We start from the raw sequence: 18,884 nt of genomic DNA, 5'->3' as shown, positions 1-18,884 counted from the left end.
CAGATCTTACTTTAGCTGATTTTAAAAGAGCTTGGTTACAATAACCGACCAATTAACTCGTTTTGAGGGTGTCTGTGGGCGTGTGTAGGATGGGGCGAGTGATTTACAAGAGTCCTCAAATGTTGTGAGGGTCTTGCAGAACGAACGTCAATGCTGCATTATTATTATTTTCATTATCGCAGGTTGGGTTATAGAACGATTCAGCGCTTGTAGACCCACCCCCAAACAGAGTGACTTGCTTAGGAGAGATTCAACATTTCCATTCTCCCACCCAATAATAACTGTTTTCTAAAGATGATTCCCCTCAAGAGCAAAACGAAAGCCTTCGATGGTCCGCAATTCCAAGATCTCAGATTATCCAGCCAGCAATAAATAAATGAATAAATAAATGACTCCCAATGAAGGCAGACCGCGAGCTCCAGCCCGCCTCTTTTAAAAACAAATTATCGGCGCCGCTTCCCTTAAAAGAAAAAAATGAAGCGTCTTTCTCGACGGCGAGAATGGAGAAGTTTTGTTTTGCCTTTTTTTCCCTATCTCTATGAACAAAATGGAGGCTCGCGACTGACAAAGCGGCCAGGAAGCAACCCCTCTAGGAGATGGGAACGAGTTTCCTGTTTCTTTTTTTCCCCACCCCCAATTGTCGGCTCCCATCCGGAGCTGCGCTGGAGAGAGCGCCGCCGCCGAGGGCCGTGGAGATGACGAAAGCGGAAAGAAAGGGAAAGAAAGAAGGACTGCGGCGGCCGCTCTAGGCACCCTAAGCTGAAGGGCCTCGTTGCTCGGTGTGTGAAATCCGGGTCATTCTCTTCCCCCCTCCCCCCTCCCCTGGAGCCGCCGGCAGCGGAGGCCGAGGCGGCGGTGGCGCTTCCCTCAGAAGCCCCTCCCTCAGGAGGAAAGCGGAGGTCAGTCAGGGAGGGAGGGAGAGAGCGAGCCAGCCGGGGCTGATGAGGCTGGAGGGAGAGCGGGGGGAGGGGGGAATTGCTTCCACCGGGCAGATCGGCGCAGAAGCGTGAGGGACATTAGTCCGTCGTATACCCCCCCTCCCCCCAAAGCATAAACACAACAAACGGCTTTCTCTGCCCCCCCCCCTCCCCTTTTCCGGCGCCGAAGAGCCAAACCCAGTTGGATTTCTGCTTGTCGGAGAACATTTTTCTTTTCCGGGTGAACTGGCTATGGTCAGTGTTATCCTTGGACAGCCCTGCGAATGTTTGACCCGAAATCCAGATAAGGCCTTCGTCGTTGGGAGGGGTGGAGAGAGAAACCGGGAGAGGGACAATAGCAAACACTGGAAGTTTTAAAGATGTTGGATAACCATCTATCTAGGAGTGTAGGATTTCCTGCCTAAGCAGGGGGGTTGGACTAGAAGACCTCCAAGGTCCCTTCCTATTATTATTATTATTATTATTAATATTATTAATATTATTATTATTGATGATGATGATACAAAATCCAGCATTTAAATCTCATGCTGTGTTATTACTGTTTTTAATAATAGTACAGTGTTCCCTCGATTTTTGCGGTTTCGAACTTCGCGAAAAGTCTATACCATGGTTTTTTTCAAAAATATTCATTAAAAAATAATTCGCTGGTTTTTTCCCTATACTACAGTTTTTCCTGCCCGATTACGTCATATGTCATCGCCAAACTTTCGTCCACCTTTAATAAATATTTTTTTAATAAATTTTAATAAATAAACATGGTGAGTAATAATCTAAATGGTTGCTAAGGGAATGGGAAATTGTAATTTAGGGTTTAAAGTGTTAAGGGAAGGCTTGTGATAGTGTTCATAGACAAAAATAGTGTATTTACTTCCGCATCTCTACTTCGTGGAAATTCGACTTTCGCGGGCGGTCTCAGAACGCAAATCGAGGGAACACTGTAATAGTAATAATAATAGTAGTAGTAGTAATGATAATAATAATAATAGTAATAATAATAATATAATTTGCAAAAGGACGCCGTACCTGGATCTGCATGCATCATATGAAAACACCCTGCTCAAAAACTAAAATAGAGAGAACACTTAAACAACACAATATAACTCGAAGTAAATCAAACTTCTGTGAAATCAAACTGTCCACTTAGAAACCAACACTGATTGACAATCAATTTCACATGCTGTTGTGCACATTCAACTTTGTACAGAACAAAGTATTCAATGAGAATATTTCATTCATTCAGATCTAGGACGTGTTCTTTGAGTGTTCCCTTTATTTTTTGGAGCAGTATACATCACACAGTCCTAGACACTTGGATAAGAAATCCAGTATATATAAATCTTGTTTGCTGTGTATTACTGTTTTTTGTGAAAATAATAATGATGATGATGTTTCATTAACACAACTATGGATGAAACATGTAACAAGGATACCCATGGTCATCCGGTCACTTGGTACCACGTCCAAGAATTTCACAAAACACATCAAGAAATTGCAGCTTCCTGCAATAACAGCAGCAGAACTGCAAAAAACCTGTGCTATAGGGAGCATCATATATTTTAAGAAGATACTTGGTTCATACCTAGGAGGCTGGCAGCAACCCATATCAACCATTAGCACCAATTAGTGGTATTTGTGACACATTTGTAAATGTTCAGTTGACTGAGTTTCATGTTTAATGAATAAAAGACAAAATCATATCATCATCATCTAAACAAAAAAACAGAATTAGGGATGAGAGCATGTTCTGCCCAGTGCGTTACATGTGTTAGAAACATTGGGAGGGCCGCCTCCATGGTTGTTCTTAAACTGGAACTTTACTTTGATTGGCAAAATGACAACAACAGCAACCCACCAAACTCCTTGGTTCATTAGCTTTAGAATAGAATAGAATTTTATTGGCCAAGGGTGATTGGGCACACAAAGAATTTGTCTTTGGTGCATATGCTCTCAGTGTACATAAAATAAAAGATACATTTGTCAAGAATCATGTGGTACAACACTTAATGATTGTCATGGGGATCAAATAAGCAATGAAGAAACAATATTAATAAAAATCTTAGGATACAAGCAACAAGTTACAGTCTAACAGTCATAAGTGGGAGGAAATGGATGATAGGAATGAGAAAAAAAACCTAGTAATAGTATGTATGCTTAGTAAATAGTTTGACAGTGTTGACAGAATGGTAATGTATAGAATGTTATGGTGTGTTTTGAATGTTTGATTTTTAAATGTTTAGTTTTTAAAATATTTTAAATTGAGTATTCTGTTAATTGGATTAAGAAATATTTTATATATTGTATTTTTATTGAATTGTTGTGAGCCGCCCCGAGTCCACAGAGGGACGGCATATAAGCCCAATAAAATAGATAGATAGTTTAGAAGAGTGATGGCGTTCGGAGGAAAACTGTTCTTGTTTCTAATTGTCTTGGTGTGCAGTGCTCTGTAGCGACATTTTGAGGGTAGGAGTTGAAATAGTTTATGTCCAGGATGCAAGGGGTCAGTAAATATTTTCACTGCCCTCTTTTTGACTCTTTCTGCAATATACAGGCCCTCAATAGAAGGCAGATTGGCAGTAATGTTTTTTTTCTGCAGTTCTGATTATCTTCTGAAGTCTGTGTCGGTCTTGTTGGGTTGTAGAACCAAACCAGACAGTTATAGAGGTGCAGATGACAGACTCAATGATTCCTCTGTAGAACTGTATCAGCAGTTCCTTGGGCAGTTTGAGTTTCCTGAGTTGGCGCAGAAAGAACATTCTTTGTTGTGCTTTTTTTATGATGTTTTTGATGCTAGGTGACCATTTTACGTCTTGAGATATAATACAGTATAACCTAGAAATTTGAAGGTCTCTACTGTTGATACTGTGTTGTCTAGTATTGTGACAGGTGGAAGGATGGGAGGATTTCTCCTAAAGTCTACTTTATCGTGCTTTATTACTTGTGTTATTGCCTTAACTACTGTAATTAAAAATGCTTGAAAATTATAGTGCTTCACATTGCTGGTTCAAAAAATTTATAAAGTAGTTGAAAACTTTCCATTTAGATAGCAATCTTATACAGTTCCTTCTTCCTTAGCAAGAAATGATTTTAGGGTAGTTACTTCTCAGCATACTTGTACAGGTAGTCTTCACTTACTGACAGCAATTGGAGTTAGCCATTCCAGCCCTAAGCAATGCTGTCATAAAAGGAAACTTTACATGACCATGCTTGAATTAGGTCAACTGTCACTGTGGTCTTTAAGCAGATCACCCCCATTTGTTAAATACAACATCAAGTAATTGCAACTTGCTATTTCCTGCCAGCTTCCCATTGACTTAGCTTGTTGGAAGCCAGCTATGAAGTTTGCAAATGGTGATCATATGGGTGAGGATGCTGTGGTCATCATAAATGTGATCTGGTTGCCAAACATGAATTACAGTCATGTTTATGCGGGGATGCTGGACAGCTGCAAGTTCAAAGATCAGTTGTAAATGTCCTTTTTCAATGTTGTCTTCACTTCCAATAGTCATTGAAAAAGCATTGTTTCTCAGTGCTGGAAATTTTAAGATGTGCCGGCTTTAGTTCACAAAATGTTGGGAGGGGAAGGGAGTTGGAGTCCGCACATTTTAAAAGTTGCCAATGTTGGCATACTGTTGAACTATTTATTTTCACACTTAACTGCCCATCTCCCTCAAATCCTATATAGGATTGTGCTATGGTGCTAAAGATGTGCTAAAGATGTTAATTCCCCATGATTATAAAATGTTATTGGTGGCCTTGCTCAGGGCTATTTAGAATTTCACAGCCCACATAATCAGCTCTCCAGTGTTCTTGGCTCTACATTTGAATTTGATCATAGGAAATAATCCGTGTGTAAAGACTACTTGTTAGGTCAAGCCAAGCTTGAGGATATCTCAAAAACTATCCCCAAGACTGAGAAGTGCCTGCTCAGCCTATCTTCTTCAAACAGCAACCCCTAAAATGGGAGAACATATGAATGGATTATTGTTCATGGGAAAGGAGTCCTAGTTCCTTAAAGCTAAACCACTCTTAAGCTTGAAAACCTTGATTAGGAGAGTAAAATAAAATAGAAAGTAAAATATCAGGAAATGCCTTTTCCAAGATAGAATCAGCCTGGCTGCTGTGAATAGCAAAAGCACCTATTGAGCAGCCCCCACTCCTCAAATTCCAGCAGAGGCATATGCCAGTGATAAGTGTTGTAGCTGTTGCCATTTAGCTGTTGAGTCCTTGGAAAGGGGCGGCATACAAATCCTAATAATAATAATAATAATAATAATAATAATAATAATAATAATAATAATAATAATAATAACAACAACAGCAACAGCAACAGCAACAGCAACAGCAACAACAACAATAATGGTTTTTCATTGTTTATAGTGCCTAATTGTGATGTGTCTAATTGGTTAGGGCAAGGATCGACAAACCCAGGCGCCTGGTCGCCAGTGGCGCCTAGAAAATGTTGTCTGGCGCCTAGAAAATGTTGCCTGCTGTACTGTATGTATACAGCAGTGTTTTTCAACCGGTGTGCCGCGAGACATGGCCAGGTGTGCCGCGAGGTGGCTCCTGCAAGTGGGAGCTCCAGGGCTGAGGCTTCAGCCCTGGAGCTCCCACTTGCAGAAGCCGCCCCCCGGCTATTGCCCGCCGCCGCCGCTACCCGCGCACCCCAAAATACCCCCCCTGCGTGCCCTTTTCCATGGGCGCGCAGTCCCCATTCCCCTGCCTGCCTGGGGGGGGGGGGGGCGGGGCGGGGAGGCGCCGGCAGTAGAAGGCGCAGCCCCCGCCCGCCCGATCCGCTCCCTCTCCTCCTCTTCCGCTGAAAGAAACGCGCGGAAGCTGCCTGCTTGAGCCTCGCGTTGCTCCACCCCGCTTCATCCTGCTTGTCATCCTCCGTTGCCAGGAAAGCCGGGTTTGTTTTCCGTGAAAGCAGCGCGCCTTTTAACACGCTGCTTTCCTGCACCAGCGACGTTTGGCTGCCGGGGGGGCGGGGAGGAGAAAATCCTCCCCCCCCCAGGAGCAGCAAAAGCCTAAGCGGTGGGGTGCGCCGTTTGCCTTCCGGCTCAGTCGCAGAGGCTTTTGCTGCTTGTGGAGGGGGGGGGGGGTTGGCGGTGCCGATGCCAAATGCTTTCCCTCCGCGGTGGGGGGTGCAGGGCAGGCGCAGTCAGCCCCAGGAGACAAAGATGGAATGAGAGAAAGGAAAGAGAGAGAAAGGGAGGGAGAGAAAGAAAAAGTGAGAGATAGAAAGGATAGAGAGAAAGGGAATGAGAGAAAGGAAAGAGAGAGAAAGAGAGGGGGAGAAGGAAAGAGTGAGAGATAGAAAGGATAGAGAGAAAGAGGGAATGGAAAGAGAGAGAAAGGGAGGGAGAGAAGGAAAGAGTGAGAGATAGAAAGGATAGAGAGAAAGAGGGAATGAGAGAAAGGAAAGAGAGAGAGAGAGAGAAAATAAGAGAGAGAGAGCAACAGAGAGAGAAAGAACAAGAGAGAGAAAGCATGAGAGAGAGAAAGAACAAGAGAGAGAGAGAAAATAAGAGAACAAGAGAGAGAAAAAGATAGCAAGAGAGAGAGAAAGCAAGACAGATAGGGAGAGGAAAGGAGAGTGAGAGAAATGAGAACAAAAAGGGGAGAAAAAAGGAGAAATGAGAAAATGATTGAGGCAGAGAATGAGAGGAGAGTGAAACAAAAGAGAGAGAGAGGTGATTCTTGAAGCATATGGTAAAAAGCACCCAAATAATAAGAAAACCCCCCCAGCCCACACCTGTTTTTGAAAAGGATAAAAGAGAAAAAAACCCCAGCCCTCAACTGGTTTTGGAAATGGTTGGAGTGTGTATACATACACACACATAAGGGGGGGAGAGAGACAGGGATGGAAAAAGAGGAGAAGTGAGAGGGAGAAGGAATGAGGGAAAAAGGGAGGAAGAGAGAGAAATGAGAAACACGAGAGAGAAAAGGGGGAAAGACAGGAGAAGTACCCAGAAATGAGACAGTGGTATAAATTTCAGGAGGGATGATTGATGATTGACTGTATTTATAAGGGGATGTTACATGGGATTGTATATATGAGGGGGTTATTTATGTATGTATGTATGTATGTATGTATGTATGTATGTATGTATGTATGTATGTATTTATTTATTATTTATTTATTTATTTATTAGATTTGTGTCATTTTGGTTGGTGGTGTGCCCCAGGATTTTGTAAATGTAAAAAATGTGCCGCGGCTCAAAAAAGGTTGAAAATCACTGGTATACAGTATATTTTTCCCGCCTTGTGTTTACGCCCAGAAATGGTACATCTTGGCTTCCGTAGCTCCGCCCATCAACCTCGGAGCGAGCTGCTTTCCCAGCGTCCCCTGCGCTTGCGTGCGTCTCTCCCTCCCCCCCTTGCCTCCATTCCGCCTCCTACTCGAACCCCTTCACTCCCCCCACCGCACACAGACGCTCTGATCTTGGCCGCTCACCCGCCTTCGGAGAGAAGCGGAAGCCCCTCCCCTCCCGGCGTGAGGTTTTGTTCATTCCTCCTCCGGCCGCGTGTGCGGTGACTTCCGACCAGTAACCCCTCCTCCCCCCTCCCCCCCTCCCCCGCGTACCCGGCCCGGTCTCCCTTTCCTTCTTCTCTGTTTCGGTTTCTGATCCCGACGGGAGTACAGCAGAGCCGGCTCGGCGGAGCCAGGCCTGCGCCGGGGGGGAGGGGGTGAAAGCGATGTCAGGTGGAGACTCGGCAAAAAACCAAGTTTGCTTAAAAAAAATTCTGGCTCCTAAATTTTTTTGGCTGGCTCCTAGATTCTGAACAACTTTGTCGACCCCTGGGTTAGGGTGATTTAGAACTGTGGTGAGTAATTAAAATATATTTTTAAAGGATTCTTAGGTTCCTGGTTTTTTTAATATGATACAGTCCTATCATTCTGCACAGGGTTTGCTGATTACTAAGGCTGTGTGCAACTTGAAAGGGATGCCACAACTTGAAGCAGAGGTTCCCTCCGAACTACTACATCAGAAAGGCTATACTGCTTCAGTCTCGCCATTATAAAGAGCTGCTGCTCATACACAAAAGCCCTTCCTACTAGAATGAAGTTACTGGCTAAATCAAGTTGACCCTCTCAGTGCTTTTAGTTGATGCAAGGTGTTTTTTATTTTCTGAACCAAAGAACGGTCTCTTTTATCTTTTTGAAGTGAGGCTTTCAGATAGAGTTTCACAATGTTACACAACTTTACCAAATGTGTTTGTGTGTGTGTGTATGGGTGTGTGTGCATGTAACATATTTTTGCTGATAATGAAAAGAAAGGGAGACTACTATAGATCTATTTCAAGCTATTTTGCTCTCATCAGCTAGCCATACCCCTACTGGGATTTGAACTTGGCAGTCTGCCTGTAAGGCAGTAGCTTTAATATAGTAGCTTAAGGCTGATTTCTGTCGAAATCTCCTTGGTATTCCCAAATGTGGGAGGAAGCAACTTTGTTTTCCTTTTACCTCTAGTCCCCACGCAGGGGCCATTCGAAGGCAGATAATTTTTTTATAGTAAACAACTATTATTATTATTTATTATTATTATTATTTATTAGATTCGTATGCCGCCCTTTCCGAAGACTGGGGGAGGTTCACAACAACAAAAACAGTACAAATCCAATAATTAAAACAGTTTAAAACCCTTAATATATAAAAATCATACATCTCATACAAACCATACATAAAACAGAAATGGCCCAGGGGAATCAGTTTCCCCCTACCTGACAACAGAGGTGGGTTTTAAGAAGTTTACGAAAGGGAAGGAAGGTGGGGGCAATCCTAATCTCCAGGGGGAGTTGATTCCAGAGGGTCGGGGCTGCCACAGAGAAGGTTCTTCCCCTGGGTCCTGCCAGACGACATTGTTTCATCGACGGGACCCGGAGAAGGCTAACTCTCTCGGACCTAACCGGTCGCTGGGATTTGTGCGGCAGAAAGCGGTCCCGAAGATATTCTGGTCCAATGCCATGAAGGGCTTTACAGGTCATAACCAACACTTTGAATTGTGACCAGAAACTGATTGGCAACCAATGCAAACACTGGAGTGTTGATGTAACATGGGCATACCTGGGGAAGCCCATGATTGCTCTCGCAGCTGCATTCTGCATGATCTGAAGTTTCCGAACACTATAATTTTACATGCCATGTAAAATTATAGTGTTCGGAAACTTCAGATCATGCAGACCATGTAATACATGGTTACATTTTTTTGCTGATAAGTGAAAAGGAAGGGATCCTAGTATCTATACAGAAGGGTTTGTTCAAGTTCCCATGACATTTCACTTAGTATGTCCACTAAAATTTATTTTGTTAAATCCAGAGTCATTCTTTATATATGTGTGTTTCTACCCATTTCATTCATTATATGCCAGAAATATCTTAAACTTCTTAAATTGATGACATATGCAAGAAAGCAGATTCTAGTTTAAAATCACATATTCAAGGTATGGCCAATGAATAATGCTCAACCTTGATTCAAGAGAAATTGCTATAAGGATATTAATGCTATATTAGGAAGCACATTTAATTTCCTTTCAAAGTCCATGATACTTCCCTTAAAATAAGATTTTAAGATAAAAAATGTAAATGAGCTTTTAGAAGACATTGTGAGTTGCTTTATGTCATCATCCTTATCCAAAATGTCATATAAATTCTTTTCTGCATTTCTCTATGTATAAGTAAAAATTGTTAAAACATTTAGATATTCTGCTGCTACAGAAAACAGTTTTATGAAATTGTTTATGTCAAATATTAAAAGGGACGAGGTTTTGATAAGTGATTCATTTTTATAAATTCATCAAAAGTGGGGTCGATTCTTATTAAATGTTACAGAAATTATGTGCATTTTATTAGTAGAAGGCTAAAAATTAACTTTTAATGCCTGAAATTCTAAACTGAGAATATTTATAGAGAAATGTAATGTGTCTATAATAGGTAGTGCTGCTGGAGATTCAGTGAAGTATGTGAAACCACTATATGTTCATAAATCAACATGCAATGCTAAATGTCACAGTGACGTATACGAGAACCTCCTTACATATTGTGGTAGATATACAGTGGTACCTCGTCTTACGAACTTAATTCATTCCATGACGAAAAGTTCGTAAGATGAAACAATGTTTCCCATAGGAATCAATGTAAAAGCGAATAATGCTTGCCAGCCCATTAGGAAAATCCAAAACATTAAGGCTTCTTTTAAAAAAAACAAAAAACGGGCAGGTGGACGAAGCTGAGGCGAACGGAGTGGGGGGAGGGACAGCAAGAGGTGGCAGTCCCAACGAAGCAAGGTGAAAAGAGTCTCTCTTGAGCTCCATGAGTCTTTGCCTCCCATTTGTGTCCACTCCACTGTGCTCATTTCCCCCACACCTTTCTCCTCTCTTGAGCTCCATGAGTCCCTGCCTCCCATTTCCGTCTACCCCACTGTGCTCATTTGCCCTACACCTTTCTCCTCTCTTGAGCTCCATGAGTCCCTGCCTCCCGTTTCTGTCCACCCCACTGTGCTAATTTTCCCCATCTCTTGAACTCCATGAGTCTGTTCCTCCCATTTGTCTGGGCGCTGGGACAGGCTTATCCCTTCCCCCAGCGCCCAGAGAACGCAAAACGCTCCCTTGATTCCAGGCTGTCCATATGGAAGGGAGGGCTTTGTCTTTTCCCATGATCTTAGGCAACCTCTATGAAACGGTCATTCGACCCCCAAAATATAAAAGCAGTGATGGCAAACCTTTTTTTTTGTCGGGTGCCGAAAGAGTGCATGTGCACGCTATCGCACATGCGCGAGTGCCCACACCCATATTCAACGCCTCTGGAGGCCAGAAATGGCCTGTTTCCCAACTTCTGGTGGGCCCAGTAGGCTCATGCTTCACCCTCCCCAGGCTCCAAAGGCTTCCCTGGAGCTGGGGGAGGGTAAAAAGGCCCTCTCCCATCCCCCTGGAGGCTCTCTGGAAGCCTCTGTGTGAGTCAGAAATCAGCTGGCCGGCACACACATTCACGTTGGAGCTGAGCTAGAGCAACAGCTCGCATGTCTGCAGATATGGCTCCGCGTGTCCCCTGTGGCACCTGTGCCATAGGTTCGCCATCACTGGTATAAATCATTGTTTTTTCCCTTTAGTTATAGTAAAAAGGCTACATGGGCCACATATAAAAATAATCATACAACTTTTTTCCAGAAATTTACATAACATCACAACATAACATAACATAACTCCAAGCGGTCGATCAGGTCCCATATAGTTGGCCTTCTCCAGGTCTTGTCGACCAGACAGTGTCGTCTGGTGGGCCCTAGGGGAAGAGCCTGTGGCGGCCCCAGCCCTCTGGAATCAGCTCCCTCCAGAGATTCAAACTGCCCCCACCCTTCTCGCCTTCTGCAAGAGCCTTAAGACCTATCTATGTTGCCAGGCATGGGGCAACTAGTACATGCCCCTTCCCGACTATTAAAAGTTATGTGTGGTTATGATTGTATAATATTGATTGTTTTTTAAGATAATGGGTTTTAGTCATAGTTTTAATTATTAGCTTTGTACCTATATTTATTTATTTATTTTATTTATTTATTTATTGGATTTGAATGCCGCCCCTCTCCGAAGACTCATTTTATTGTTGTGAGCTGCCCCAAGTCTTTGGAGAGGGGCGGCATACAAGTCTAATATATTATTATTATTATTATTATTAATATTATTATTAATATTATTATTATTATTATTAACATCTGAGTAATGTTCAAGTTAAGCTTATAAATGTTAGGTATTTTCTGTACAGATCGCTTAGCAAATCTAAGTCTAGTATACTTCCAAATGATACAAGGCATTTCATTGAAACATACAGAAATTCAAAATAAAACATGAAATTTATCTTTTTGAAGGTTATTTAAGCGATGGCATAGTAATGACAAACTACTAAGGTAATATGTAATTCTGGTGAAGCTTTTGTGGAGGGATACTACTACCTGTCTTTCTTGAATGTATAAAAGTACATACAAAGGACAGTCTTGTCAGGCTACATGCAGGCACAGGATTCTTCACTCCACTATTCAGTTCCCTGCATTCAGTAGTTAGCTTAACAGCAAAACCCTATGTGGTTTAATTAAGCATTAAATATAAACTTTTATTGAAAATGGAGGAAACCATATTTATGCAGAATATCAGCTGCTATGGAAACCAGGAATCCAGCCATGTGAATATATGTATGAATGCATGGTGCAGGCTTGTGTGTGTGCGCCTGTCTGTATGTCACCGTATGTGCAATACGTATGAGCCTCAGTGTCAGTTTGTTTCTCCTGCTTTTTCCTAGAAATGGACCTTTTGCTGCTCTGCTTCCAGACTGGGAAGTCAACGGCTCCTGCCGTGATGCTTATTATGTCTGAGCCTTCTAGCTTTCCACTTTCCTAGCTTCAGCTCTCACAGGTCTTTAAGAAGGTTGTTTATGATGAATTGGCTTGAAAATCCATAGATCTGAGATAGCCTACAACCAACTCATACAGTGTGCAATAGATAGACAGATAAGGGTACATTTGTTTGTGTAGCTTTGATCATTCTTAACTAGCATCTGAATTTGAAAAGAATATTCTGAATTCCTTGGATTTTTTTTGAAATGAAGCAAATATATTTAAGAATTAACAGCTCATTCTCTAAGAAAATATATTTATAAATAGCAATTATTACATATATATTCCCTTTGTCCCCACGCATTCATTATGTTAGGGATAAGAAACTCTCACTATGCAGATATTGTTAGACTAAAATGCCCAGCAGTCCCAGCATGAGGGATATTGAAAGTTATAGCACAGCAGCCTCTGGTTCTCCACTCCAGTGTGTGTGCAGCTTCATTTAATAGGAATTCTTTTAACTCTTTCTTCCCATTTTATTGGGGTAAGGATGGGAACTAGATGACATCCAGATGAATGGATCACACGGGCTGAGTTTCCTTTTGAAATTCCGTATCTAATACATTAATTACACTAGAAAAAGCTTTAAAAAAACCTGCAATTGCTGTCACGCTCTCATAATCTAAGGTGACCTGGGAATAGATCGTGATATATGTAAATGAAAACAGTATTCCTAACACTTCCAGGTTTTGGGACCCATACCTTATGGTACATTTTTGTAAGACAGTACTATCAATGAGATGTGACATTGATTGGCAGCTGAAGACACATTTTACTCTGTGATTATTATTGGCAGCATATTCCAATACTACCTTATTGATATAAGTGATCCTTGGAACTAAAACTCTTGGAAAATATATTTGAATTCACTGGTGTATTATTTCTAGAACATTAACTTATAAATTGCTCTGTGCATCACAAATACAATTAGAATATTTCAGTCAAATTTAGAACACTAAAATGGACAGCTTGGTATGTTGTTTAAGTTTTACATTCCAAAAATCTTTAAGGCTTGCCTACGTAGGCATTGCCCCTCTGGTATGAAAACGCTGTTTGTTTTCTGCTAATTATCCTTTAAAGAGTAGGCGTGAGATAGCAATGTCATTGGATTGGCATAAATTAGTTGATTACAGCAGAATTACTGGGAGGGGTGGGAGGAATGACACTGGAGATTGCTTAAACTCATACATTTTTGCTGCCAAAGTTTACAGGCCTGTAAATTTAAATGTAGAATTTTTGTAGGCAGGATGCATTGACAGATATGCTTAATGGAAATACATCTAGTTCTGTGCCTCAGAACAGGTCAATAATAATGCTTATATTGATAGCAGCAATGTAGGAGATGTTATTTGGTATTAAAGCTAAAATCCATGTTATCCCCTTAATCATAATTACATTAATATCGACAGGCCCTTGACAATACTCACTTTAGTATTGATAGATTTCTGTCAATAATGCATTTCTAAATAAAATACGTTCATTCATAATTTGTATAATACACAGTAAGCAATGTTAACACATATCAGAAAAATATACCTATTTAATTAATAACACTCAACAATTTTTTGTCTTAGAATGTGTTATTAGTTAATAGAAACGTTTAGTTTAATAAAAATTAAAATACTAGTAATAATAACATTTTTAAACAAATTAAGTACAAAGTACCTGGTAATTAATAGAGCAGTGAAGATGTCAGGCACAACTTGTATAAAGTTATGACCTCAGTAGGACTGCATAGCCTAGAAACTCTCTAGTTATATATCTAATATATTCTGAAGAGGAATATCACTGTATAACCTCAACTGTCTGGCAGTTAATATGACAACATTTCACAGAACATAGAAATGCAAATTTGAGTGAAAGTCCCTGCTGATGCCGCATTGGAGGCATTTAAGATGATAGCCATCTGTTCAAAACTGGAAGTGAGAAAATCTACTCAGAAACAGTGTTGATCATGTAAATGTATCTTACAATATGGGAAACAGGAAGGATCATAGAAGATACAAGTAGTAGTACTAGTATTCTCTCGTTTAGCGACTACAGTTAGGACCGGCAACTTGGTTGTTAAGCAGAATGGCCACTAAGAGAAAATCTATTACTGTATCTTATTTCAAAGCTTCTCTTATTTTTACAGCTATGAAGGTTGTAAATACAAAGATTGATCAAAAAGATACATTTTAATCACTGTCCTATCTCCAAACAATCACCAAACAAGGAAAGCCTATATAAATATGGTGTAGTAGGTACAATATTAATGAGATCTATCTGGCCACCGGAGCCCAGAGGTAGCTCTAGAATGCTAGATTTTCACACTAAATCAAAAGAAAATACTTCATAAAGATTCTGAACTTCAATATCATGAAAGTCTAAAGCATAAAAACCTAGCATTTAAAAAGGGATATAAACAAGCTAAAGTCTCTTAAATGTAAAGAAATTTTAAAAATGAGAATTCTTATCTGGAATAAATTGCATGTCAATTAAAAAATGGCACTTCCTGTACTCAGATAGTCAGACACAAGGGCAAAGAGAGGAAGAGAAAATTTGGACAATTATTAGTTCACTAATGTTGCAGTCCTTGACATTGACATTTTGGTGGAAATTTTGGGGCAGCCCATGGGAATGGAATGTGAGAAGAAGGGTGAGATTCAAAGCTCTCTATTAGCTGTATCTTAACAAAATGGCTATTTATTAGATTTATAATTCACTTTTGTACATTGTCGTCCCTTCAGCCTGATAACAAAATATTAGAAACCTAGACTCAAATAAATGGAGGGGAATGAATAAAAATGATAAGTAACACCTTCTGGTTTAACTATGTTAATATAATGACAGGTGAACATAAGTCTCAAAATATATTTTAAAATTAAGTATAAAAATAGTTGATGTAGTACCAAACATGGTTGGATATTAACTCTTTAATCACATGAATTAAAGGTGCACCTAAAGTACAGATTTTAGGACCAAATGATTTTTGAAAGTTGTAATTAATTTATAGAAGGGAGAAATGATTAAATGCCTGTCTAGAGGGCAAATATATTAACTATATTTAATTTTATTTAAATCTAGGTACAAATGGAATGAAATAAAATTTAATTTTATCGTGTTACCTTTTTTTGGAGTATAGCCTTCAGCATATTTTTCAAAGGCCACACTCGGCCTTTGGCCTTAACAAATGTTATGGACCTCTGACCTCAAATACCTGGGATGGAGGAATAGTAATTAAGAGCATGTTATCCCTAAGGGAAGCTTGCCCTGATTAGTAAATTTGTTTTAATCTGAACATTTATATTATGAAGTAGAAGCCAGTGTATGTACTGTGTAAGTAACATGTGCCACCAGGACCCGGTTCATGTGAAAATCAACATGTGTGCAGTTGAACATACACTGTATGTGCTGGTGAAAAACTAGCAACAGAGGAAATAACCTGAGTGGACATTTGTGGACTACAGTATTTCTATTTTAATGTCTAACACAGTGATTTTCAACCTTTTTTGAGCCGCGGCACATTTTTTACATTTATGAAACCCTGGGGCACATTGAGTGGAGGGTGGGGGGGCTAAAAAAAAGGTTGGACAAAAAAATTCTCTCTCTCTTCCTCCCCTTTGCTCTATTTCTTTCTCCCTCCCTCTTTCTCTCCCTTCCCCTTTTTCTCTCCATCCCTTTTTCTTTCTCTTCCTTCCTTCCTCTCTTTTTTGCTCTCTTTCTCTCTCCCTCCCTCCCTCCATGTCTTTCTCTCTCTCTCCTTCCCTCCATCTCTCTATCTCTTGCTTTCTTTCTCTCTCTCTCTCTCTCTCTCTTGCTTTCTCTTGTTCTCTTTCTCTCTTGCTTTCTTTCTCTCTTTCTCTCTTTCTTTCTCTCACTCTTTCTCTCTCTTGCTTTCTTTCTCTCTTTCTCTCTCTCTCTCTCTTGCTTTTTTCTTTCTTGCTTTCTTTCTCTCTTGCTTTCTTTCTCTATGAGCTTCGCGGCACACCTGACCATGTCTCGCGGCACACTAGTGTGCCACGGCACACTGGTTGAAAAACACTGGTCTAACATGACAATTGAAGATCTAGATTTAAAATATTTTCTTTCCATTCAGTGCAATTGAGATAGTCACATTTTATGCCCAAATTGCTCTTGACTGGTCTAGCTGGTGAAACTGTTATCAAAATGAAAAGAATATCTATTCTGAAGGACTACAAAATGTAAATGAACAAATGAAAATACGTTGATGAATTTATTTTATTTTATTTTTGTTATAGAGGGCTTCTGTGTTGACCATGGCATCGAAGGACAACAAAGTCAACAAAGTGATTCCTGTCCTCAGAATTAGTCAGCTGGATGCCCTTGAACTGAACAAAGCCTTGGAGCAACTAGTTTGGTCCCAGTTCACTTGCTGTTTTCATGGATTTAAACCTGGACTCTTGACTCGCTTTGAACCAGAAATTAAAGCATCTCTGTGGCTTTTTTTGTGGAGATTCACCATCTGCTCCAGGAATGCAACAGTGGGACAGGCTCTACTGAACATTCAATACACAAATGATTTATCACAGATACAGAAATACCAGACATTGAGCAAGCAACAGAAATTATGGTATCTTATTTGTACTGTTGGCGGGAAATGGCTGGAAGAAAGGTGTTATGATTTATTTAGCAAACGTCCATTGGAGTCATTCCAAAGGACAAAATATTTTATTAACTTAATAGTCAGGCTTCTCAGACTCTGTGAGTTGCTAAACTTCCTAACTTTTCTTCAGAAGGGAAAATTTGCTACACTTACTGAACGTATTTTAGGAATCAGATCAGTATTCTGCCAGCCACAGGGTGTCCGTCCAATTGCATTTGAATACATGAACCGAGAACTCTTGTGGTATGGATTTGCTGAGTTTCTGGTGTTCCTTTTGCCACTTATTAACATGCAGAAACTCAAACTCAAGATTTCTTCTTGGTCTTCACCTGTTAAGAAAAACTTCAGTAATGAAAATATGTCAGAAATAAATCACAAGGTGTGTTCTGTGTGCGGGGAATGGCCTACTATGCCTCATATTATCGGTTGCTCACATGTTTTTTGTTACTATTGTATTAAAAGTTCCTTCTTATCAGATATATATTTTACCTGTCCTAAATGTGGCACTGAGGTGCAAGATCTTCAGCCATTAAAATATAAGGTAGAAATGAAAGAGATATAACTGACGATGATAACCTATAATAGAATATAATCCGTAAGACTGACAGAAATACTGTACATTTTAGTTGGTTTCCTACCCCCCACATACAATTGTCTTTCTATAATTCATTCCTATATATGTTTTATTTATGATAAACAAGTTCTCTAATACTTCCATGTACTTGAAACCAATAAACTGCTTTCTGAAAGATGAAATTATATTTGATGCTTTTTACTTTTTTTTGCATTTTTTCTCAAAACATAGATAAGATTCAGAAGATCTGAAAACTAACTTTTTTATACATATCCTATTCTAGATCAGTGGAAGAGAAAAACCATGGACTAATCTGAAGAGTTGTGGAAAAATGACAATACAGTACTGTATTTTCATTTGCAACTTTTCAATTCAGGATTTTTTTTAAAGAAACGTGTAAAAAGTGGAAATATTAAATCTGAGGTTCCTAGTACTATTAAAATTAAGTTAAATAAAATCATTATCTGTTGTTTTCATGTATATGTTTCATGTTTCATTGTATCATAAAACAAAATGCCTACACCAAATACTACCTTCCATTTAGATTACAATAGAGCATCCTTTTGGATGAATATACATTTCTATTTCTTCTATAATTATTAAGAGGAAATATATGTTACATTGTGCCAGGAAACTGACATTTCTAAACCTATTTTTTGGTCATTCGGACTGGTTTTAGAGAATATTAACTGTCCTATGTTTTTAAGCTAAATGTTCTTTTCATGTCCTTTAACTGTAAAATATCTTGTTTATCCAATGTAACTGTCTTTGTATAGCTATTAATTTTTTACACTTTCCTGTTTTTTACTTTGGGGAATTCATCTTTATTGAAGGGTAACAGTTCTATCATTACTGATCTTTTATCTCTTTTATCTGGCACTTCCTTGCATGCTGTTCATAATCCTGTTTGGGGTTTATTTTGATATTTTTCTTGCTTTAGTTTTAGCTGGTATAGTGAACCCATTATTTAGAAGAGCTTTGAATTTCCTTTGGTTTGCTAGTGGCATCACTTATTTTGTCAGCCCTCCTTATCAGTGACCTATTAACTGGTCTTTTATTTGGGGTCCTGGTATTTTGCAGTATTGAGCTAATGGTCTATGTCTCTTTTTCTATAGTCTTTGTAGTTTAGATTTATATCATTATCTCTTGGCAAGCTCTTGGAAACAGAAAGCAGGATCCTCACAAAATCTTCTTTAAGTAGATTTATTGAAAGAGAAAAGGGATTAGATTACACAAATATCAACAACTGGCTACTTCCATTTTAGCACCCAATTTATTTGTTAAGTTCACTGGGGTTTGGATTTCTTAATTCTTTTGCTAGTACCCATGCAATGGATAGGCTGCTTGGTTAACCATTTGCCTGACATAATGTATAAATGTTTTGAGCT

General features: G+C 39.7%; 1 protein-coding gene across 5 annotated transcripts; it reads left to right on the top strand.

Moving 5' to 3' along the window:
- Positions 1–490: 490 nt before the first annotated feature.
- On the top strand, positions 491–17,678 carry PEX2 (peroxisomal biogenesis factor 2). Of its 5 annotated transcripts, XM_070749201.1 has the most exons (4): positions 782–899; positions 7,845–8,054; positions 12,223–12,335; positions 16,558–17,678. In XM_070749201.1, exon 4 carries the CDS (start codon positions 16,576–16,578, stop codon positions 17,482–17,484), a length of 909 nt encoding a protein of 302 aa, XP_070605302.1. In that variant the 5' UTR covers positions 782–899; positions 7,845–8,054; positions 12,223–12,335; positions 16,558–16,575; the 3' UTR covers positions 17,485–17,678. The 5 variants fall into 5 exon arrangements, with proteins under 5 accessions (XP_070605301.1, XP_070605305.1, XP_070605304.1 ...); XM_070749202.1 differs by lacking the exon at positions 7,845–8,054 and having other exon boundaries at positions 828–899; positions 12,223–12,347; XM_070749200.1 differs by lacking the exons at positions 7,845–8,054; positions 12,223–12,335 and having other exon boundaries at positions 491–899.
- Positions 17,679–18,884: the final 1,206 nt, after the last annotated feature.

The sequence above is a fragment of the Erythrolamprus reginae genome, chromosome 3 (assembly GCF_031021105.1).
Source record: "Erythrolamprus reginae isolate rEryReg1 chromosome 3, rEryReg1.hap1, whole genome shotgun sequence".
Taxonomy (NCBI): Eukaryota; Metazoa; Chordata; class Lepidosauria; order Squamata; family Dipsadidae; genus Erythrolamprus; species Erythrolamprus reginae.
Note: the sequence above shows the minus strand (reverse complement) of the source record. Positions and strands in the feature narration are given on the sequence as shown.